Here is a 26,262-nt window from a genome sequence, read left to right as displayed (position 1 = left end):
CCGAACAAGTGATCCACCCCTTGGTAGATACGCGTATTTTGACCTCAACTGTAAGGCCGCCTTCAGTGCCGTGTACTAGACTCGACGAGGTCGTATCATTCCACAATTTTTGTGTTTGTCAATGTTCATTCTTCTCCTCTTACTATGTGTGAGAGATGACGGTAGTGGATAAGCCAATCGTGAACCGTGAAGGTGGCGGAAGTGAGCAAACGACAAACTCGAACAAAAGTGGTGCGAGCGCCACCAGTGGCCCGTCGGCCAACTACCAAATATTAGAATTGGGTGCTATTCTGCTGTACAATGAACATAGTTAGAGTGTTACGTCAGTTTGTCTGTGGTTTCATTAAAAAATATATGACCTCATTTGGGATAACGCACAAAAGTGCCGAGTTGGGACAAAAGAATCAAAATTTAAGTACTTCTTTTTCTCCATGTAGTGAGACCTTGGAATTTTTTTCCAAAATCGAGTATTTGGGCTCAACGGGCTCAACTACTGAATTGCGTTGAAACTATTCAAAATTGAGTGGAATCTCGTTTCCGAGCATATATTCTTATCTGGCATCGCTGCTTCCGGGAATTCAACCTGATAGATATTTTCCGGGAAGTAACGACCGTAACGCTCAATGATACGCGTAAACAAACGGGTTTGTCCGTCAAAAGGTTCTTCTTCGTTTCTCATTCACGATTCGTTTCTCGCGGGGAGCAGCTGCGGCAGTGTCGTCACTCAGGTGTAATCCGCAATGATATAAAAGTGAAAATCGTGCATAATATTAATCCCCCCTCGAATTGGGACCTAATTCCAAAGATTAAGTAGCTTTGAAGTATCTATTGGTGTCGCGAGAAGACGAGTGTTGTGTAACTGTCGTTGGATTCGCAAAAATCGACGAGTTTTTGCCGCTGCGGGTTCCTTGCTTTATTGAGCAAAGTTTGCTGTAATATGCATTGAAGTGCGTGTGTGTACCTAATTATCGAAGAGTATTATTTCGCGGATTTTAGACACGGTTCTTTGTATGTAATCGCGCGATCGGTAAGCTATTATCGCTGTATGCAAAAAAGGTAAATATCGTGAGCAAAGAAGAGGCACTCGGTCTCGGTTAGTTGTTTCCCCTTCTGGAGGAGGAACATGAGCAAGCAGTTCTGAAGTATCGTCGTCATAAATTGAATTTCGGTAACAACCGAGGATCGCAATATCCGAACTTGCTGGCTGACCTCTGAACGGAAAGGGGCACTTGGGAGGCGACCGAACAAAAAAAACAAGTCGCAGTGAAGTGTTTTTGCTGCCCTATCGTCATCGATTTTAAGAAGGAACTCTGCCGGAACAAAATATGGCTCAATCGAAACCGTTGAAGGAGGTGTTCAGTTACCTGTCCTGGGTGCATGCGGTGTCCGGCGCTACGGTAATTTGAGCACCAGTCAAGGAGCTTCTTGGACAATGACGTGATTGATCTAAACGATTCCCTTTCGTTCATTACAGGGCAGCGTGATTGCAATGTCGGCTTTCTACCCGCTGGACACGGTTCGATCGCGACTTCAATGTGAGTACCCAAACAGCAATGACATCATGAATGTTTGCCGAAGCTTTGTCAGCAATAAATCTGTAGACTTAGACGTCGCATTTGTACCTAGATACCTATTTCAAGCGTTCGAACTTCAAGATGGTGTTAATCTTCTGGATTAGATGATACGTACTCCAGGGCTGGTAGCAGATTACTGTTTATAGCCGTAATATCAAAGTAATAAAACTCAGTCGTCAAAGTTAATATTGATTCAGAAAAGTATCACTTTTTGCACTAATACTCTTTTAGTTATGTCAGCACATAACAAACTGATTTTAATTAAATCGCAATCGTGAGACGAATTAATCACAATCATCGATGATCAGTACAAATTTCAATGACGAGACGTTCTTCTTCGTCTTAATCAAACTGTCTCCAAAACATCGCAAAGTATGAATTATTTTTCTATCTTAGACGATTCTATTACCGCACTTTCATAAAATCTAACAAGGCTTCATCTTTTACTTAGATAAGATATTTTAAGAATTTTATTTTATTGATGTACAAGGGGGTCACACGGTGTGCTGGAACACACATATTATCGAACTTGCATGAACCTTCGATCTTTTTTCACTAAAAGTTAGCCTTGATAGTCAAAAAGCGGTTGCGGAATATTAAAAAATCTTTCATCGGCAAAAAATTGAAAAAAGTCGATTTTTGTATTTTTACCCTTCTCTCATACATGAGTTCATATGAGGATATGAGATTTACACTAATTTTGATGCGTTATAATAGCTCAAAGACTTATTTGATATACCTTGAACATGAATTTATTACAAGACGTTCTCAATTGAGCATAATTTCTACCTACATTCACACAATGTGACCAGCCCATGGTGGTATGCCGTTTATGAACGACATTGCATTTTTACATAAATTTATTAAGGTAAACATACTACAACTTATCAATATTTGCAATTCTACTGAATAATTGAAATCATTGGAGTTCGTTATTGAACATGAAGTTTTTTTTTAAGATAACAGACAATTATGTAATTAAATTCAACCACTAAAATAAACAGCCATACAATTATATAGGGCAATGTACTGTTTCGATTTTGTATGGTATTTTCACTTTAGCTGGTCTTGTTATTTACATTTGTTTTGATTGAAAGATGGAGGAAGATTTTACGCAAACTTGTATACGGTGTGCCTACATCCAAAACTAGAACACATACATATATTGTAAAGTATCGTTACATATACAGGGTTTATACAAAACATGTAAGATGCGAAAATAAAATCTATGATAGTCTTATATTTCTTGTATGAGTAACAATATTTTATAATATTTGTAAAGTTGCAGAATTCTATTGAAATCTTGCAGCTGCTGGTTGGGTGCGTTTGCTAAAACCTCACATTATTAACGTAGGGTGCAGAGCTACTTGGGCACTTCATGATTCCAGTCTGCGAAGATCATCTTTCTACTCTCAGATTTAAATAAGCATGCTATGAATTTATCTCAGCTTGCAGGATCGTTTTGAATCCTGATTTTTCCGATCTCAGTGAGCGAGATTTGTTCTGGGATTCAATCCCAGGATGGAATCCTCATGAATGAATTGTCATTCTCTTTCAGCCAACAGGTATGTAAATAAGTACTTGATTTGTTTCTACTCGATAATAAATGGTGTCATTTTAGGTTTTTTCGTGAAGAAATATATCCTCCATAGACCTTCTACTCTTCAGCAACTCCGCTATTATTGAGATAGGAACGGATAATCCATGTTTATTCTGCCTGATGTACGACCGATGTTAAAAAAAAAGATTTGCCCAAAAGTGTTCAAACGAACTGTCCAGCAGCAATATCTTTGTTTTCTACAAGCCATTTTAAGGAGTTTAGCATGGGAATTCAGATGAAAATGGCTCAATCAGCGATCCCAATATATTTCCATGGCTTATGAGTTCCTATGGAAATTGTGAGATCCAATAAAAAATACATATCATTCCTGAGCTTTAGCATTTGACAAGAAAAATTTGAAAAAATAGAGAAAATTGACCATCCCCAAAGATTAGTAGTACTATGTTGCGCATACCAGTAAGGTGTATTTTTAATTTTGAGTTTTACTTTGTTCATTAATAACTTAACACGCATTTGACGGGCTTTAAACTTCCATCTCTTCGTTGTTAACTTATTTTCGCAAATGACTCTTATGAAATTTCAAACAACCCTCCCCTTTGAACTTCCTTGAAAACGAAAAAAACTAGGGATCGTTTGGCTTAGTTACTCAAGCGAGCCAGAAAATTAGAGTTTAAAGCTTTCTAACAAATACTTGAAAAAGACCAACGCGCTGAGAAGGAATTTGATGAAATTATTATAAAGCAATATTATTTCTACAACGCTTTCACATTTTTTTATTTATAATAAAATTTCAACAGAGCAAATAATTCCATTCATTTATAAATTCATCAATTTCCCAGGTCTGATGGTAGTTCAATTCTTCTTGCTTCAAGCATAGGCTTCAGATAATGTAGGATGCCAACTGCACTGCAAATCCGAATCTGAAGCTCCAAGAGTTCTTATTGATTTGTATTTGATTCGCTGTAAAGAAAAAAATAACGTGAGTTTTTGAATGGCTTCAACTTTAACTGCGACAGACATAAACTAATTTACCAAACACGAATCAAAATGATTTAAGGGGAAAACGTGGACATAAAAACAATAAAATCATAGAGAAATACAGTTAACTCTCCCTTACTCGATATTCCGTATCTCGATATCGAGTTAGAGAACCATAGTAAAAGTTGGTTTTCATGGCTAACTCGATGGTCCCTTGGATCGCAGTTGCATTGGTTTTGTGTTCTGTAACTCGATACCTCCCTAACTCGATGGTCCCTTCAATATCGAGTAAGGGAGAGATGACTGTACATACTTCGTGAAACGTGTGTCATGTCACAGATAATTTTTCTATTAAATTATCAAGGTCTACTTGATTTATTTTAATAACTCTCTTCAATCAAGGATCGAATCCTGGGATTCAATCCTCCCATACAAGGCGCATGATTCAATGCATGCCTTGATTGGAATATAATGAGCGCACGCATTCGATCTTGGTCCGTGGGTTTTGAATCTCAGCAGCTCTTGGAGTGAGATTTTTTGAAGACTGCATGATTCACTTTGGCATGGGGAGGTTTTATCGGCCGAATTGTCTGAATCTTTGCAATAAGAAGCGCTTTAATAGGACGCATATTGTGGCCAAATATGAGATTTCTAGCTTTCAAAAAACCCCACTGCCGAAGTGAATCAAAAGTGCCAAGAATAGGATCCGGCTCCTGTGAAACTCCGAGTTATGCCACTATCAATCACCCAACATGCAGCGTCTGTAGCGGACGACATCCGATCACCGAGAACTTGCTGACTGACTGAGGCGTGTCAATGTGTTGAGGTATGCATGAACTCGGCCAGTCAGTAGCGGTTTAGACTAGTCCATATTATAGACTGGCACACACCACACATCCTCCCCCTTCTCTGTAAAAAAAAAACTGGTTATGTACTTCTATTTTGTTTTTGAATATGATTATGTGAGAAAAAAAAAATGATAAGAATCACGCTCTTGATATTGAAAATGAACGCCATTGATGTTTTATCTTAGCTAATTTCGCCAACTATCACTTTTAGTGCATCTTTACTTCTCCATATTCATATTCAGCATGTGCCTTGTAAACAACATGTTATTCAATTTCTTGTTTATTTTTGCGGCAAATTCAATTTTGTCAAAACCATTCTTACTCATACTTCGCCGTTTCGGCAACATCTTCGCCAGGGTTGGAAAAAAATATGAAATTCGTTCTACAGTAGCCAAACAAAGCCAATCGCAGTCAGTGAAGCCAGCGAAACTCACGCCCATCGTTGCTGCTGATTTTCGCGAAATTCAAGCCTACTACTATTACCATTCTCAGCACTGATCTTCGCATTTTCCTTAGACAAAATTGGTCCATAGTATGATCGTCGTGAACTACATGCTATTATTATTCGTACGTTATTGCTCCAATTAGCACGCGCTAGTAGTTGAAGTTATTGAGAGCATGGACGGACCGAACTATACGCTATTTTCATACTTGCATGATCGTTTCGACCAACACGCTTGTCTTTTCTTTAGACAACGTTTTCTCAACGCATAATCGTCCCAAACTACATGCTGTTCTTGATCGTGCGTGGTCATCCCGATCAACACGCTTGCCTTTTCTTTATACAAAATCGTCTCAAGGCATGGTCGTCCCGAACTACATGCTCTTCTTATACTTGCGTGGTCGTCCCGATCCACACGCTTGTCTTTCCTTTAGACAACATCCTGTCAATGCATGGTCGTCCCGAACTACATGCCATTTTCATCGTTGCGTGGTCGTCCCGATCAACACGCTTGCCTTTTCTTTAGACAAAATCCTCTCAAGGCATGGTCGTCCCGAACTACATGCTTTTCTTATACTTGCGTGGTCGTCCTGATCAACACGCTTGTCTTTTCTTTGGACAACATTCTCCCAAGGCATGGTCGTCCCGAACTACATGCTCTTCTTTTACTTGCGTGGTCATCCCGATCAACACGCTTATCTTTCCTTTAGACAACATCTTCTCAGCAAAACAAAATAAATTTTATGACAGTTTTCACAGCAAATAAAGAAAAGTGTGTAAACTTTACATAACGACTGGATTGTTATATATCCATTCAAATCCTTGAAGAACGATAATAATTCAAGCCTACTCCTATCCAAGCGTTACCACCGCCGCTATATGTGGATTTTAAAATAAGCGCAGACATATATCTAATGGATCATTGTATGTAGTTTTTGCCTGTGCTCGTCGCATCAAAACAAAGGCGCCACTGTATATGGGATTTAACATTGTGACAGCATTGCTGTTCTGTCAAACACACAAGGCTACGGTGGCGCTATCTATGCTTTCCATAGCGGTCGTTTTGGTTATTTTAATATGATCCATTAAAAATGATCTCTATTAGAGCTAATAAACTTCGGTATGACTAGAATTCAAGTACAAACTCTCTGCACAAAATATATTCCTATCATGTTATGTTGTAGACGATCAGAGAGCATTGAAAAACATGATAACCTTTTTTTTCCTTCGAAAATGAACAGATCCAGTCAGTACTCATGTACAATTAGTGGGATAAAATTGGAAAATTGGTGTTCGGCTACATAGGTTATAAACTTCCGGATGTTTTTTTTATTTTGTTATTTTTTTTTTGAGAAATCACGCGTATCGCAAGAATAAAGGGTCAAAATGATTATGCCAATAGAAAATAGTTTAATAATTAATTAATTATGAGCTAATTTTTGGGTCGAAAAATTGAATTTTGGACGTAAACAAAAATTTTCAATGACATTTCTCTCCTTCTTCCCTAGCGACCTCTATGATGATGGCACATTAAATTTGCCTATAAACACCGAAACGTTGGAAGCTTTGATGACTGCGACGCCGAGAAATTCCCCAGTGATATATTCCTATCTCTTTCTTCCATAACATTTGTAATATTTAACAGCAAGATAAATAAAAGTCAAAGTCCAACACAAAATCAAAGAGCCTTCCAATGGGACGAATAGCAGTCCTCGATATCGATCAAGGACACATCAACGTTGGGATTTAAAAAAAAACAGCCCATCTTGAAAAGCATCACCATACGTTCCTAAGCAGCTCGATACAATGAGACAATCTGACGTTTAATCACCCTTCTCTCCCTAGTACTTGCACGTATATGGATCGTTGTCATATGATAACCGTGTTTGTATAAAACAAAAATCGAAAACAAATTCATTTCTAGCGTAACATTTGAAAAAGGCCTATCTGCAAAACGTAAACATTGAGAAATTCTCAATTGAAGATTCCGTACCATATTTATAATTCCTATTTTAAACCCATTCGCATTTTTACTAGTTTCATACCTGTGTTCGATACCCATTAAAGTCTGTTGCGTGGCCCATTATGTTTCTAATCTCAAATAACACAACAACTCGTAAAAATTGGTGAATTCAAACATCATCGGCAGATAGGCCCTATTATGAATCTTCAAACCAGTTAGGCCCTTTCAGTTAGGCCCTTTGATTGAACATGGTTTCAGTTAGGCCCTTTTACAATTTGCTAATTTTATTGATTTTTGAATTGGTTTGCATAAACCTTGAACAGAATTTAGCGATTATGTGAAAAAACACTATATAATAGCTAAATATTGGAAATTTTCGGTTGAAGATTCAGTACCATATTGATTATTCCTATTTCAAACCCATTCGATTTTTACTAGTTTCATACAGACTTAAACGGTTTCGCCGAGAACCCAACAGCTGATATCTCGGTAATAATTTGACGATTCTCGGTAAAACTTTTACCGAGATCTCGGTAAACGTTTACCGAATCTCGGTAACTTTTGCCGAGATCTCGCCAAAAAAAGCGGATTGCCGAAATCTCGGTAAAATAAGTACCGAGATTCGGCGTTGAAAATTACTGAACTCTCAGCTGTTGGGTTCTCGGCGAAAAGTTTTACTGAGGTCGGTGAAATAATTTAAGTGTGTACTTGGGGAAGATCCAAAAATGACGTCCATCGTTTTTCGGTATTTCTAGAACCCTTCTACCTCCTCTGTCACGCTTTTTTTAATACCCAATCCATGCACTGTCACATTTTCGTACATCCCCCCATTGGAGGAGGCCCCAATCGATGGACGTCATTTTCGGATAACCCCTTGTGTTCGACACTTATAATGGTCTATTACGTGGCTCACAACGACTTGAATTTGAAATAGCACAACAACTTGTAAAAATAGTTCAATTCAAACATCATCCGCAGATAGGCCCTTTAACGAATTTTCAAACCAGTTAGGCCCTTTTTGAATTTGCTAATTTTTTTGATTATTGAAGTGATTTGCATAATTCTTCGACAACATTTAATCACAGACAAACAGACGTAACACTTAGAACAAATCTCGATCAAAATCATAGTCACGAGGACATGTACGCCCAATGCTAAAATTAGTGTGTTTGGCCGACAGGCCAACAGATGGCGTTAGTGTGTAAACGTCAAACGCGAACAAAAACTATGCGAGCGCTGCGGGTGGTCGATTGGCCACCTGCTATATTTTTGATTCGACCGTTAAAAAGGTGGTCGATGGACAACGATGAGAGTGTGACGTCTGTTTGTCTGTGATTTAATGATTATGTGAGAAAACAACACAATTTCATACAAGCTAAATATTGGAAACTATTCTATACAAAATCAGCAACATATTGATTATTGATATTTCAAACCCATTCACTTCTTTTTACTAGTTTTATACTTGTGTTAGACACTCATTATGGTTTATTACGTGGCCCAGAACGTTAGTAATCTCAAATAGCATAACGACTCGTGAAAATGGTTGCATTCAAATATCATCAGCAGTTAGGCCCTTCAATGAATCTTCAAACCAGTTAGGCCCTTTCAGTTAGGCCCTTCGATTGGACATGGTTTCAGTTAGGCCCCTCCAGTTAGGCCCTTTTATTAAACATAGTTCCAGTTAGGCCCTTTTGGAATTTGTTGATTTTATTGGTTATTGAAGTGATTTTCATAGTTTTTAAATAAAATGAAGCGAGAGAAAAACAATGTAATAGCTAAATGTTGGATATTCTCGGTTGAAGGTTCAGTACCTTATTGATTATATCTGTTTCAAATCCATTCACTTTTTTACTTGTTTTATACTTGAGGGCTTTCCTTAGCCGAGCAGTTTAAGTCCGCGGCTACAAAGCAAAGCCATTCTGAAGGTATCTGAGTTCCATTCCCGGTCGGTCCAGGTTTTTTTCGTAATGGAAATTTCCTTTACTTTCCTGAATATAGAGTACCTTCGTACTTGTCACACGATATATGAATGCGAAAATGGCAACTTGTCAAAGAAAGCTCTCAGTTTATAACTGTGGAAGTACTCATTGAACACAAAGCTTAGAAGCAGGCTCTGTCCCAGTGAGGACGTAATGCCAAGAAGAAGTATAAGAAGAATTCTTGCAGGGCTGTTACAAAAACAAACGAATTCGTTTTTGTGAAAATCGCGACTTTGGAACTCGATCCACAACTAGAGGCAACAAATAAAAATTAACAAAAAAAAATAATTCAAAATTTTTAATGTAGGATAGGTTATGGACATAGTGGTTCCCTATTTCGCCATATGTGATTACTTTAATGTCTTCAAAATTTGAAAATGTTTGTTTGTTGTAGTAGTTAGATTTAACATATATCTTGATGTAAAAACATTTAAAATATGAAAGTTATTCAAATTTTACACGTGGCCAAATAGGGAACCACTATGGCCATAACTGGTACACTTTCCCTAATTGATTTTTTTTTCAGGATAAAAAAATCAGTTTTTCAACTAACTTCGCATTAAGATTATGATAAAACTAGTAAAAAAGAGAATGGGCTTGAAATAGGAATCAATATAGTACTGAATCTTCAATAAAGAAGTTTTATTAATCAATGTTGATTTTCTCACATACCTAATCGATTGATTTTGATCTAAAACTTTGAAAATCCCTTCAATAATCAATAAAATTAACAAATTACAAAAGGGCCTAACTGGAACTAAGTTTAATAAAAAGGCCTAACTGGAGGGGCCTAACTGAAACCATGTTCAATCAAAGGGCCTAACTGAAAGGGCCTAACTGGTTTTCAGACTCGTAAAAGGGCCTATCTGCCGATGATGTTTGAATTCAACCATTTTCACGAGTTGTTTTGTTATTTAAGATTTAAAACGTTATGGGCCACCTAGTAGACTATTATGAGTGTCGAACACAAGTATAAAACTAGTAAATAGGAGAAAGGGTTTGAAATATGAATAATCAATATAGTACTGAATCTTCAATAAATAATTTCCAATATTCAATGTTGATTTTCTCACATAATCGATTGATTTAGTTCTAAAACTTTGAAAATCTATTCAATAATCAATAAAATTAACAAATTCCAAAAGGGCCTAACTGGAACTATGTTAAATAAGAGGGCCTAACTGAAACCATGTTCAATTAAAGGGCCTAATTGAAAGGGCCTAACTGGTTTGAAGACTCGTAAAAGGGCCTATCTGCCGATGATGTTTGAATTCAACATTTTTTACTAGTTTTTATGTTAAGTTAGATTTAAAACGTTACGTGGCCCAGTAATAGACTATGAGTGTCGAACAAAAGTTGAAAACTATTAGATAGCAATGAGTTTAAAATAGTAACAATTAATATGTTACAGAATCTTCAATCGAGCATTTCTCAATTTTTACGTTATGCTGATCACTATACAAGGGCTAAATATTGACAAATATGGAGGAAAATTAAAAATGCACGGAAGGGCCAATCTGATTTTGATGGAAATTTTCAGTTAGGCCCTTTTATGACCAGTTAGGCCCTCTTAGTTTTATCATTTTCAGATAGGCCCTTTTAAATTTGAATAAAATTACCATTAATAATGCATTTTGCATGCCCGTAAGAGTATGTAGGAGTAATTTACGTAAAAAATGATACGAATAATGAATAATCAAGTTTGTTTACATTTTGCAGTTAGGCCCTTTTCAAATGTTACGCTAGATTTATGTTTGTTGCTGGAGAGAGAAGGTTATAACACTTACACGGAACAAAAATGAACAACCCCCATTTGAGTATTTTTTAACTTAGTTTTGATTTACATTTCACTACCTTCTTCATTCGCACCTTCTATTATTGTCAGAGAGCGAAGAGTAAAAAAAAAAACTAAAAACAGAACACTAGTTTGCCATCTCAAATCTGTGTTAGGTACAAAAGCACTGCACTGTAATCTGCCAGTTCAGCGTTGAGCTAAAGAAACTTACCGATAGGTATTTTTTTCGCATGGCTGCAAATGAAAACAACTTCATCCTCATACACTCAAAATTAGGTTAACATACGAACTCCCCGAATAGAGTAGAATGAACTTACTTTTGAGTACCTTAGATTTACCGTGCATACGTAAGCAGGAAGGGAGCTAGTATCACCGTATTCACCACCACCAGAACTGCACAGAATATCAAAGATTATGTTGGTGTCCACATAACGCACGGAAAATACACACACATCCACACCGTCAAGTCATTCGGATCCGCTTAATTTTTCTTTTCTGATTTTCACTGCTTCACTTTTGCATACATGCTGGGTGATTGTGGCCTATTTAATTGATTTTGATAAATCCAGCCTGGCAGGATCGCCAATGTGAAACTCCGAGTTATGCCACTATCAATCACCCAACATGCAGCGTCTGTAGCGGACGACATCCGATCACCGAGAACTTGCTGACTGACTGAGGCGTGTCAATGTGTTGAAGTATGCATGAACTCGGCCCACTGAGAAAAATCTACACGTCAAGGTCGTGTGTTTTACTTATAGATTTGCGCAATGAGGAAAACCACATGATTTGAGTGTGGTAGCCATATGGATTTTATCATTGATTTCACGGTATAATAACATGTGTATCAACATTAGGTTGTCATGTGAAACAAACATGAATTTCCAAATATTAAATCATGAAAACCAACTGATTTGCTTATTGAATTCGAAATGTAGTAGCTTTAGATAGTCATGTGTGATAGAACATAAATGTCATGGGACTGAAAGAAGAAATTTGGTAGAAAAACTTTTGCTCCCCAAAATATGGATCCGAGGCTCCTCTGCTTGTCGCAAGCTCTCTTCACTGATAAAAATCCACACGCTCGATCTGTGTGTTTAAAATTATGGATTTATTCATGAACGTCCATATCGATTTGCTATGATTTTCTTGCAAACTTCGTGTGTGTTACACATTAAATTCCTGTGTTTTGCTTCATGGATTGATTCATCAACCGACAACAGGGATTCCATATTTTTTCCACATAAGTTCCCGAAGCTTTCTCTTCAGATTCGTATGTGTCAACCTATGGACGCATAGATCATCACCCCAACACGGATTCAGTGTGTTTTGCTTATGGTTATCTTGTGTCATAATCATCATGTTCAAGTTGGTCGATTCATTGATTTGCGCAATGAGATTGTTATGATGAAATCCATGAGCTATGCTATCGATTTCCATGTTCAAAGCTTCTAAATTGTTTGTGATCAACCCATGGGATGCATAGTGAACTGAATTGCGGTTGGACCTCGTGTCGAACGACAGTCATCATCATGCTTCCAAAGAGAAGAAGCAAATTTTGAAGCTGAAAGTGTTAGATGAAAATTTGTGAATTCGATTTTTCTTTTATTAGTGAAGTTGACCGATATACGAGAATTCTACCTTTCTATAAGAAAACATTGATTATAATGTATAGTTTAGTAGAAAAATCGGATTCCACTAACAGATTTTCCTGGCTTTCAGTTTCGAAAAAAATGGAATATGCTTATCCCTGGCTTCCCAAATTATGGATTTGTGGCGCCCCGCTTGTTGCTGGCTCACGGGTTTGAAAAAAAAAATCAAGAGAGCTTGCGACAAGCAGAGGAGCCTCGGATCCATATTTTGGGGAGCAAAAGTTTTTCTACCAAATTTCTTCTTTCAGTCCCATGACATTTATGTTCTATCACACATGACTATCTAAAGCTACTACATTTCGAATTCAATAAGCAAATCAGTTGGTTTTCATGATTTAATATTTGGAAATTCATGTTTGTTTCACATGACAACCTAATGTTGATACACATGTTATTATACCGTGAAATCAATGATAAAATCCATATGGCTACCACACTCAAATCATGTGGTTTTCCTCATTGCGCAAATCTATAAGTAAAACACACGACCTTGACGTGTAGATTTTTCTCAGTGTTGATTTTTTTTTTCAAACCCGTGAGCCAGCAACAAGCGGGGCGCCACAAATCCATAATTTGGGAAGCCAGGGATAAGCATATTCCATTTTTTTCGAAACTGAAAGCCAGGAAAATCTGTTAATGGAATCCGATTTTTCTACTAAACTATACATTATAATCAATGTTTTCTTATAGAAAGGTAGAATTCTCGTATATCGGTCAACTTCACTAATAAAAGAAAAATCGAATTCACAAATTTTCATCTAACACTTTCAGCTTCAAAATTTGCTTCTTCTCTTTGGAAGCATGATGATGACTGTCGTTCGACACGAGGTCCAACCGCAATTCAGTTCACTATGCATCCCATGGGTTGATCACAAACAATTTAGAAGCTTTGAACATGGAAATCGATAGCATAGCTCATGGATTTCATCATAACAATCTCATTGCGCAAATCAATGAATCGACCAACTTGAACATGATGATTATGACACAAGATAACCATAAGCAAAACACACTGAATCCGTGTTGGGGTGATGATCTATGCGTCCATAGGTTGACACATACGAATCTGAAGAGAAAGCTTCGGGAACTTATGTGGAAAAAATATGGAATCCCTGTTGTCGGTTGATGAATCAATCCATGAAGCAAAACACAGGAATTTAATGTGTAACACACACGAAGTTTGCAAGAAAATCATAGCAAATCGATATGGACGTTCATGAATAAATCCATAATTTTAAACACACAGATCGAGCGTGTGGATTTTTATCAGTGCAGTCAGTAGCGGTTTAGACTAGTCCATATTATAGACTGGCACACACCACACAGCTCCCTATCCTTTTTTTTCCGGTGTCGGGGACATATTACCACTGCGACCATTTATTTGATCTTTTGTGGTGTCATCCTCTTTGTTTTTGCCGCGATGAGAGGACTCATCACTATAAGAAGTGACTATCCACCCATCAGTTGGCGTGTATCCCAATCAGGTACTGCATTTCGTATGAAACTTAGTACCTGTTTGGGATGAGAGTTCCAGATTTCCCAAGGCTCTAATAAGCCTTTTTCAAGATATCTACAACGCTTACGGTAAAGTGCAACACACTCGCACATTAAATGTTCAGAGCTCTCACTCTCCAACTTGCAGAAGCGACACTTATCCTCCTGCAACTTTCCAATTATTTTTAAGTGGTATTTACTAGGACAGTGACCTGTGATTAGTCCAGTATAAGTACTTAACTCATGTTTATTCAAGTTTATTAACCTTAGTGTTTTTCTGGCGTCCGGTTCTATGAATCGTTTCGCCTGACGGGAATCGGATGTATTGGTCCAGGTAAGTTTTATCTTTGTCCTTTCTAAATTCTTTAATTCTAGTTTAAAACCACATGGAGCTATTCCAAAATAAGGCTCAGGTCCAATAAATTGAGTGGATGACCCTATTTTAGCTAGCTGATCAGCTTTCTCGTTCCCTTCTATTCCGCAATGACCAGGAACCCAATAAAGATTGACCTTATTGCGACAGGACAACTGCTGCAGTAGCATGGTGCATTCCCAGACCAGTTTAGATGTATAAACGTTCGATTTTAAAGCATTGAGAGCTGCCTTACTGTCCGAACAAATACAGATATTAGCATTTTTATAGCGCCTTTTTAGACAGATGTCGGCACATTCTAAGATGGCAAAAATTTCCGCCTGAAAAACTGTTGGCCAACAACCTAGTGGTAGTGAAACGTTTACTCCCGGGCCAGATATTCCCGCACCAACAAGGTTATCTTGCTTCGAGCCATCTGTAAAAAAGATTGTTGAGCCAGAACGGAAGTTCGGTTGTCCCACTTCCCAGTCCTGACGAGTTATATCAGGAACACAAAAGAGATGATCGAAAAAGTTTCGCTTCATCATGCAATCTTCGCTTATTGAAAATATTGGATTTATATTTAATGTTTTTACGATGCTCATATGTCCTTTGAGATCGCTATCATTAATAGTAGAGGACCTTCTGAGTCGTGAAGCATTTTTAACAGCATCCATTTGTATAAAATCTTGCAAAGGAGGTAGATTCAACATTGCGTCCAAAGCTTTAGAAGGAGTGCTACGCATCGCCCCAGTTAATGCAGCTGTAGCCAATCTTTGCAGCTTGTTCAATTTGGATTGAGTTGAGATTTGTTTGGTTTTTTCCCACCAAATAACAGATGCATATGTAATAGTCGGTCTCACAATGGCTGTATAAATCCAAAGTATCATCCTTGGTTTTAGTCCCCATTTTCTACCAAAAGTTCTTTTGCAGCCCCAGAAAGCATTTCTTGCTTTTTCTATCTGTTGTTCAACATGTCTGTTAAAACTGAGCTTACTATCTAAGATAACTCCAAGAAATTTTACTTCTGAAGACAGAGACAGTCTAACATCTCTTAGTTTTAGACTCGATATGGAGATTTTGCGTCTTTTAGTAAACGGTACAATTGTGGTTTTGTTAGGGTTAACGTTTAACCCTTCATTTTGGCACCACCTTAAAGTGTAGCTCAACGCAGATTGCATTCGATCAGAAACGATTGCATCATATTTTCCACGAACAATAATGATGATATCATCCGCGAATCCAATTACTTCAAACCCTTGATGCTGCAGTTTTATAAGAAGATCATCAACAACTAGGGACCAGAGGAGGGGAGAGATAACTCCGCCTTGGGGACAGCCTTGAACAGCTCTTACCCTTACAACTGAATCACCAAGATATGCTGATATCTCTCTTTTTGACAGCATCTCTTCTATCCAATCAATAATACTTTTTGAAAAACCCCGACTTCTCATGGCTCTTCTCATCGATGTGAAGCTAGCGTTGTCAAACGCACCTTCAACATCAAGGAAAGCTGCCAAAAGTAGTTCTTTGTAATCAAAAGTTTTCTCTATTTTTGTAACTAAGGAATGGAGAGCCGTTGTCGTGGATTTGCCAGTCTGATAGGCAAATTGAGCTCTATTTAACGGTTTATGCTTAATTATATCTGATTTAATATACTCATCAATTAATTTCTCCATTAATTTTAAAAATGTGGACGTAAGACTTATTGGCCTAAATGATTTCGGCAATGTTTTATCCTTTTTATTTACTTTGGGTATAAACACCACTCGGACTTGTCTCCATTTGGTTGGAATATACCTTAATAGAAAGCTGCACTTGAATAGGGTCAGCAGGGTAGGAATAATTTTTTCCTTGCACTTCTGCAAGTGTATTGGAAAAATTCCATCTAATCCTGGGGTTTTAAATGGATCAAAAGTGTCCAATGCCCATTCTATCTTAGAATATGTAAATATATGATCCGCTAGATCTGAAGCTTCTTCATTGGACATATCCGATCCATTTGATAAGCTAAATGTGCTAGTTTGATCAGATGAACATGGTAGTGACCCTGGAAAATGAGTTTCCATCATTAATTCTAGAGTTTCTTGTGTATTTTCAGTAAAAGACCCGTCGTTCTTTTTAAGTGTTCCGAGACCGTTGGTATGGTCTTTAGAAAGAACCTTTTGAAGTCTTGCAGTCTCAGGAGTACTATCTATGCTTTCACACATGTGTCTCCAATTTTTCCGCTTTGATCTTCTTATCTCTATGTTGTAATTGGTTAAGGCCTCTCTATACTGAGATCAGTTCGATGTACGTTTTGCCCGATTGAATAGTTTACGAGCATTTCTTCTTAGTTCTCCCTATCCTTAGTTACATACATACTTAAAACTAAATACAAACCTTAAAACGAGGTAACTTTGATAGTTTTTTGAGCGAAAATATAATTATTTAATTTTTTTTTTGTAAAACAAGCACTGGTATGTTAGTTATCGATTGCACATAAAAGATTGCATAACTGTTCGATCTGAATGAATCTATATTTTTTAATATAATCGAAAGTTAGTTTTTGTAATGCGGTAACATTAATAATGAGTAGCACATGAAAATCCACAACAAACTATTGTTTGATATCATCACAGTTTGATTTGGATTGGAGAATGTTAATAGGGAAACTGGATTAGATTTTATCAATTAAAATACAATGACAATTTGGTCAAAACAAACATGACAAACACCATTATAAGTTGATAATAATGGGTATAAAATTATATCTCTGAATAGATATCTATCGATAATCATGTTTCGACATTGAATTTATCATAATTCAGTCGGTTTTTGGAACATGAATAAGTATAAATCGAATGAATCCCGTAAAGTACATGAGGCGTTGCATACCTCTAGCTTTTTAACGTTATGTAGGAATTTGTCACTTTGATTACAAAAATGATTCCAAATTGTATGTTCTTCGCTATGAGGTATGATACCGTTCTACTATAGCTAGGCCATCAAGCATACGTACCGAACTCATTATAATTTCATGAAATAGTGGTAGTAAAAGTTTGTGAGCGTTTTGGAAGTGCTAAAATCTGATCATTTTTAATATTCGAATATAAAGCCTCAACTGCCAACTCTCGATTGGCACGAAAACAGCTCCGAGATGAAGTGTCACACTGATACTCCTTACTTTAGCATTCGTTTTGATTAACTGAATATCATAATTTTTGTTATTTCGTTTAGTACGTCAAAGTTACCCGCATTATAATTCAGCCCTTCCATTCAAAATCAGGCACTTCAAACCCCAAATATAATGTGCGCATTGCATATGAGTAGATAAGTGACTGCACAAAATTTGTATCACGATGAGCTTGAGACCACATTAAGGCTATATAAGCCATTTACTGTTAATCATGTTATAGTAAACCCTCTTTCAAGACTTTTGCGCGTATAAGCACATTAATACAGCTTATACCGCCATGTGTATCCATTTCGGAGAATACCTGTTCTGATTAAAAAACTATGCCGCATACGTAAAATATTACTGATTTGATTCAGAAAGAAGAATACAAAGCGTTCGTATGTGCTTTTCTGAAGTGAAAAGTGAAATTTCCATTATATAAAATAAGGCATACCACCATGGGCTGGTCATATTGTGTAAGTGTATGTAGAAAATGATGCTTAATTTGAAGCATCTAAGAATTCAATCATGTTAAAGATATGTCAAATTGATCTTTAGGCCGTTAAAAGTCATCATATTAGTGTAAATCTAATATTCTCCTATGATGTACGTATGGGGAAGGACCAAAAATGCAAAAATCGACTTTATTCAAATTTTTGCCGATGAAAGATTTTTTAATATGCCGCAAGCTTATTTTGACTACTAAGGCTAACTTTTAGTGAAAAAAGATCGGAGGTTCATGCAAGTTCGATAATATGTGCGTTTCAGCACACCGTGGGTCAGGGGGCAAGTCTCCAGCATAAGTTTAAAAACTCACACCTTCCATATCACACCGGGGTATAGGAGTTTGGGAAGTAGGCAACGCAACATCTTTGATCTGGGGTTCTTTAAGTTTTGCTTCTACACAAGACTTCCACTTATGTAGCTGTTATTTCGTAACTATTCATCTGAACTGTGTGTATTGAAGTTTTGTTCAACGTCGTTGCTGTACCAAGATTTTGTATATATATTCCCTTGCTTTTTTGAAAAGGAAACATTGTGGAAATAAGCCATCCCGAAAATGTTTGAAAAAGTAGTGTCATTATTGTATTATTACTGTCTAGTCGAAATAATTTAAAATAATTTGTCATTTAAGTGTACTTTTTAGTCATGCTACTGTGATTACGCTTGTCTATTACGTGAGATCATAGTCTTAAATGTCAATGTTGAAATGTCATTTAAGTCTGAACCAAATTAGATTGTTATATCGGATACTTGTCCCATTTAGCTGGAGGCTGCTGCGTTGATCCGTTGGTTCCGCCGGTCGTTCCCGTATCCGCGTTTCCTAAGCCATTACGCTGCTATGATAAGGGATGTTCTTCCTCTCCGATGAATTGTTGCCCGTAGTATTGGCGGGTTAAATATGAAAACAAGGATAGAGAGAGAAGAAATGTTAGTGATTGTAACACGCTGTATTGCAGTATTGGTCTACACTGAAGTCATAAAAAATCGCTCTTTGGATTCCCACGATAACAATCTTTGAAACTAGTTATAAACCACAAGAAATTTATCCGAAAGAGCGAAAATTTTAATGTTTCAATGTAGGACAATCCAGCTTTATTGCATGTTCTTGGTGATATTCGCACAACGGCCATTCAGAATGGTTCGACGGATGCAGATAAAAGATCATTATGATAAAATTAACGCGACGTTTGTAAAAAATTACTTTTTTATTTGCAACTGTTAATTCAGATAGGTAAGCTCAGACTTGATTATTGTATAGAATTTTTAAAGAAGTAAAAGTAAAGTGTTAACGTGAAGTAATGACCTTCCATCCCATCTTCAAGTGCTCACCACAAGCACAACACTTCGTTCTGGCACTTTAGAATGTCCATGTTAAAACTTGTTCACACAAGAAATCTGCCTCGACCGAGTTGGCAAATCGCGCCCATACCCCTTTCTGAACCGAAGGACAGGGTATTTAGATAATATATTCTAAGAATTATATACATACGAACAAACGAAAAAAGGGTCTAGTCCAGGGCTGCCCAACGTACGGCCCGCGGGCTGCATCCGGCCCGCGTCCTTATTTTGTGCGGCCCGCGGAGGGTTCGATGATTCTTCTCATATTTTTACCGTTATGTATTATACCAACCCGAAATTAGAATTTACTAAGTCTATTTAATTTTCAATTTAGTTTTTACAAAATCTTGAACAGGATTTTTTAAGAATTCTGGACACGGCTTTCACGGATAAAGCTAAATATGCTGTTTCACAGACCTACATTTGAAACGACATTTCTTCTCAACTGCGTACTACGATAAAAGAAATTTGATTTTCTTCCATTATGCAAGTAATTTCGCAAGCATCGGCCTTAAGAATCAGCCTTAAGATTTTTTTCTTACAGAATTTTTACCAGGATTCCATAGGATAGGATTTTTAACGAATCAAACACATAATTTTGTTTAATCATGGGCAAGATTACAACATAACGCTATGTAACATTTTGCCAGAATACTAAACGAATAAATAACAACATTTTGAGCAGGTTTCTTTGGAAATACTTTTCCAGCATTTTCAAAGATTTCTAGGTGGCATTCCAAAATGATTATTGGGTGAGATTCTGAAGGCATCCTAGGCACGATTCTTGTAAAATCTTGGACATTCTGACCAAGATTTTCGTTAAAGCTTGATTAGGATTTAAGCACGAAATGTTCATGCTACCGTGTACGCACCTAACTTTGCGCAGCTCCAAACTTTGCGCATTTTTAAGAAGCACGAAAAAATGATAATTAATCATTGATTTTTTTAACAATTCAGTTTCAGCAACATGTTCGTTTATGTGAAATAAGTATTTGACATACATTTGTTTACTAAGAAACCCTCGTTAATGTTAGTAAATAAACAAAAAACCTTATCGTCATACGCATAAACGTCAACTTTTACACCTTCTTAGAACAAGCGCTAAGGAGTGGCACTGCAAAAAATCAACATTTTTATGAACAAAACTGTGTTGTGAAAAGTATATTTGCGGTGTATTTGCAAGAAAGGTAATATTCTAGTAATTCCATTTGTTTTCCATATAATATGTTCAATTTTTATTTGAAAATAGCGATGCGCAATGTTAGGACCCATTTTTTACACGAGGGTCTTAATTTTTGCGCACTTCTAGCAATTCGGAATGGCACGTAAATACATGTACGTCCTTGCATATGACAAAATCTGGCGATCTTACCAGGAATGGTCACTCAATCCATAAGGCAGCGGCTACATGTAATATTCTTGAAAGTACCTTTTGTATGAAGCTGAAGGCAAGGTGTGCATAGTAAAATCTCGGAAAATCCACTGTATTAACACAGGAGACTATTACTGTAAACTTGGATAATTGATAGCGCAAAGGTTGGCTTCCCAATTGAAGGACAATGATTCAAGCTCCAGTTGTCTGAAAAAAGCGTTCAATTATGGAATATCCATACTGGCGGCAAATAGATAAAAAAAAATTAATCGCGAAAGATCAACGATACATCTCTCAGTTTAAGAATTAAAAAAAAAAAAACAAGAGAATAAGTTATATGAAGCAACGTACGATAACAAATAGGCATAAGCTGCGGCTGTAAACTATATAGCTCAGATTGTAATCTTGTGAATATATGTATTATAAAAAAAATAAGAACAGAGTAAATCTCTATTCGTGGGCACTCTATGTTTGAGGTGATTGAATAAATTAAATTGAAATTCACGGAAAAAACTCTTGATGAAACTCATATTAGTTGTAACCTTTTTATTTAATACGAAACCAGTAAAAAAGTAAAATTATTTAGAGTAAACGAGCAATTTAAGGCATGCGCAAAGTTAGGCACATCATGCGCAAAGTTAGGAACAATTCAGATTTTGTGCGCAATGTTAGGCACAAGGTATTGCATCACCTTTTGCATTTTTTTATTTTTTTGTGAATCATTTTTATTTTTTTTAAATCACGCGTTCTACTGAAGGGTTAAAAGCCTATCGTTGGCAGAAGTTTGAATAAAAAGATACATATTTTAGCCTTATTTGAAGCAAAAATACGATGATAATTTCTTAACTGCGCAAAGTTTGGTGCGTACACGGTAATAATATATGGTCGGTTTGACAGAACTCGGAGAACAATGTTGAAAAAACATCCTGGATATTATTCACACAGGATCTAAAATTTCTGGGGTAGATTCTCAAAATATTCCAGACTAGATTATTATATAATTTTGAAAGGGACTCTCACAATGGATAATGGACAAACCGACCAGCAGAATGCTTAGCAGCAATTATCTTCAAATTCGAATGAGATTATATTTTTTGTAATTTACTCCATTATTGTTAGATTTTATGAACTTCATTTACTGACTTTTGTCAGATTTCAAGAGAATATTTGTGCGATTAAAAATGTGGCCCGCGTCACAAAATTATTTCTCGAATTTGGCCCGCGGTTCAGAAAGGTTGGGCAGGCCTGGTCTAGTCCAAAATGTAAATAAATCGGATTTCTGCTGATTTTTGTGTATAGAAGCCTATTTTTAAAGAAGCATATAATAATCATAAGGAAATTGAAAAAATATAGATTGCATAACAAAAATTCATTTACAAAGCAGTCTACCTATGGGAAAAGTCTGGGTTTCAAACCAAATACTTATCAAGCAGCAGCGGTAGCCTTTAGATCACCCTCCCCCCTTATTTTTTCAATAATTTGCTTAGCGAGAAAATCTTTCCAAATTTCTCAAGAGTTCATAAGATTGTTTCAGAAAGCTATGTAGAAGTTCATTAGAAATTTCTGCAAAAATTGTTTCATTACAAATAACTTTATGATTTCTTTTAGAAATACATTCTTGGTTTTTTCAAGAATTTCTATGAAATTCTCTTCATTATTCGCTGAAGACAAGCCTGATGGGGAATCTTGTAAAAATAATTGAAGACTTTCTTAGAAAAGATAACTTATTGAGATGGTATTCTTGAGAAATACCTATTTGAAACCTCTAAGAAATGCTCAATGACTATTTTGAAGGAAATATTTGGAGAAATGACTGTTTACATTGATGAAGATAGGACATCTCCTATAGAAATCGATGGAAGATTTAATGGGTGAATTCTTTTTGATTCGAATCTATTTTGAAACTCTCAGTCGCTACCAGCCTTGGTACTCGAATTTACGTCTGTCTGGCTTGAACAAGAATCTAATTGATTGGTACTGTAATAAAAACATCAATACATGCTGGGTAAACGATAACAAACAATGTCAGATTCATTAAAAAATCTCCAACCACCTACACTGCCCATAAATGCATGTCAGTCTCATGTTTGCTGGATTTCCTATTCACATGGGACAATTGTGCGTTTATGGGCAGCACGCGCTTTTCCTTCTTATCAGTAAGCCTGATACAGCTCAAATCTCTCCTAGATATAATTAATTCAACCGCTGTTCGCATAGCAACTAACGTTACTCCCCTATCTCTCTCTCCGTCTAGTGGAAGAGCCAGAACGTCGCAAAGCACTCAGCACATGGGCCATCCTGAAGCAGCTCGTGGCTGAAGAGGGCTTCGCTACGCTCTACCGTGGCATCGTCCCCGTTCTGCAAAGCCTGTGCATCTCCAACTTTGTCTACTTCTACACATTCCACAGCCTGAAGGCCCTGCGCGGATCCATCACGGGTGGTAGCCAGTCGGCACTGGCCGATCTGCTCCTGGGATCGTTGGCGGGAGTTGTAAACGTCTTCTCAACGACACCGTGCTGGGTGGTCAACACCCGTCTCAAGATGAAGGGCCTGGGTCATCGAGTCAAGGACAACACCATGCATTACGACAATCTCCTCGATGGGCTGATCCACGTGGGTCGAACCGAGGGAGCCAAAGGACTCTGGGCCGGCGCAATACCCTCTCTCATCCTCGTCATCAACCCGGCCATCCAGTTTATGGTGTACGAATCGCTCAAACGGCGCATGGTTGGAGACCCGAAACACGCCTCGTCAGCTGCTTTCTTCGCGATCGGAGCCATAGCCAAAGCAATAGCCACGGTACTCACCTATCCGTTGCAGCTGATTCAAACCAAGCTACGACACGGCAACATGGACAAGAGTCTGGATCTCCCGCCGGATACAGACATGGTGCAGATGTTGCTGATCATCCTGAAGAAGCAAGGAGCCGCCGGGTTGTTCCGGGGGCTCGAAGCCAAGCTGCTCCAGACGGTGCTTACGGCGGCGCTGATGTTCATGACCTACGAAAAAATTGCTCGATTCGTCACGGTCCTGCTGGTCAGGGGCAAGAAGTGATAGGATCATCTAGGGCATAGGTTCCCAAACTTTTCGAGTGCGCGACCCACCTAGCTGTCTGGCATATTCTTCGCGACCCACCAGGTGAAAAAAGTTGATAAATTAATTTTTCCACTAACATTTTTGAAGTCTATCGTTACTTTTTTGAAAATGGCATGCACCGCGAACGTTTAAATTACGAAGTCTACGATGTTGCTTACATTTCAATGTGACTAATTCTCGTTCAATTGACAACAACAACAACAATCACATCGAAATATTATATTCCACCATATTACATATTTGATGGGAATATAAAATTTTCATAAAATTTTACGAACCAAGGAAAACAGTTTTTCTCAGCTAAAAAGTTATTTATTTTTTGATATTTAAGATAATTATTTTTTTCTGAGCTGGAAATTTCAACAGTAAGAGTACTGTTTATCAATTATCACTGAACTCCCAATATTTGTGATAGAATTATTTGAACAAAGATTTCAAATTTCATTTTTGCTAAATTTATTGTACACAGCAAAAAGTTGTGACTATTAAGTAGCACGCAATTTGGAAATCAACGGAAAATTGTGGCAGGCATTTGAAAATTACAAGCGTTAGCCAACAGCTGAAGCAAATCAGACTATCTGTCAACCAATCATGACCCTTGCAATAAAAAATTCAGCTCAGTGCGCTAGAAATTTATTGTTGACTGCTCTTTCAAATTCAAGCTAAGTATGCTGTTTCGCTCAAGAAAAGTAAAGAAATTCCTTGACTGAAAGGGTCAAGAAATTTCCTACAGAGAGTTCCCTTTGAAGTGACGTTTCTTCTCAACTGCGTACTGCGATCAGAAAAAAGTGATTTTCTTGACCATTTCTTGGGAGAAATTTTCCATGCATCGAGATAGGCGATTCCTTTTCTTGTCAGTAGCAAACCGGCCTTCACGATGAAACCGCCAACCATCGAGCGATTCTGTGACACATTCATTTAAGGAAGAAGCTGTTCCACTTTCATTTTTCATTTACTGAGATGGTGAAACAGCCGAGAGAGCTGGAGCGTGTAGCTATCACTAAAGGGTAGCGAGTTCGATTCTTGGATACATTTTTGTATTTTCTCTTTTAATTTTGAAGCTATCATCAACTTATTTTCAAACCAGCAGCAATGTAGTTTTAAGATCGCACATAATGATGAATATATTTTGATACATTCAATCCGTCATAGTTTTAGACGTTTCGTTCGCACTATGTTTGTTTCCGAAATTTGCCACAAAAATGTAGTATGTAAATCTATAAATTTATCCAAACTTTTTGTACAGTTACGTTGATGTGAAAAAAATCACTATATTTATACAAAACTTTTCTTATACGAGAAAAAAGTTTTGTTTGAAACAAAATGTTTTTAAAGCTTCAATTTTCTAACATCTTTCCAAAAAAAAAAATGCCATATCAAGTGTTTTGATCATCAGTACTTATGACTGTTAGGCTCTAGAAAAAATGCTGAAATGAATAAATGGGAACAATTTAAAACCATTTGCTTCGAATCGAGGAGACATATGAAAATGTAGGAAAAAATCTAAGTCGATCAACACAAAATGAGATATTTTTTCGCGACCCACCAGAGAGCAGCTCACGACCCCCCTGGGGGTCGCGACCCACAGTTTGGGAAACTATGATCTAGGGTTCTTATCTAAATTACACGTATTTATGGAGGAATAGGGTTTTACAGTTTTCGTGGCATTTTTAGATACACTGTATTAAGCAACTTTTCAATCTAGTCCCACACATTCCATTTTTTCACGCTCTCATTGGCTCTTCTTTTCCGCAACTTTTCTTCCGCGATTGGCTCTCTCCGCCTAAACAAATTAAGGGTGATGATTTTAGCACGTAAGTATTTGTTGCCTATCGAAGGCCAATGGTTAGGTTAATTGTTTGCATTGACGGTATGGATTTAGTTTAGTTCAACAACGTAGTACCTTCTTTAATAGCTATGAAGCATGTTAGACATGAACAACAACTGCAGTGATTGCTTCAATTTTCTAAGGAGAAACCTCGAATAGTTAACGTCGTTTCTAAATTGAAAGTTTTCAATTTAAAAGAACAAAGTGAAAATCGTGAAAAAAAGGTTTGATATTGATTTAACGTAGATTCTAACTATTGCAAGAAGCTATACATCACAAAGAATAAGAAATAAAAAAATAAACGACTGGCAAAGAGGATAAATTTA

The 26,262-nt window shown here is 37.1% G+C and overlaps 1 protein-coding gene across 1 annotated transcript; it reads left to right on the top strand.

The window, feature by feature from the left end:
• The first annotated feature begins 668 nt into the window (after window positions 1-668).
• On the top strand, window positions 669-26,262 carry LOC5575753 (peroxisomal membrane protein PMP34). Its single transcript, XM_021839924.1, has 4 exons — window positions 669-1,397; window positions 1,475-1,535; window positions 23,267-24,079; window positions 25,717-26,262. The coding sequence occupies exons 1-3, from the start codon at window positions 1,326-1,328 to the stop codon at window positions 24,064-24,066; spliced, it is 933 nt and encodes a 310-aa protein (XP_021695616.1). The 5' UTR covers window positions 669-1,325; the 3' UTR covers window positions 24,067-24,079; window positions 25,717-26,262.

The sequence above is a fragment of the Aedes aegypti genome, chromosome 2 (genome assembly GCF_002204515.2).
Source record: "Aedes aegypti strain LVP_AGWG chromosome 2, AaegL5.0 Primary Assembly, whole genome shotgun sequence".
Taxonomy (NCBI): Eukaryota; Metazoa; Arthropoda; class Insecta; order Diptera; family Culicidae; genus Aedes; species Aedes aegypti.
Note: the sequence above shows the minus strand (reverse complement) of the source record. Positions and strands in the feature narration are given on the sequence as shown.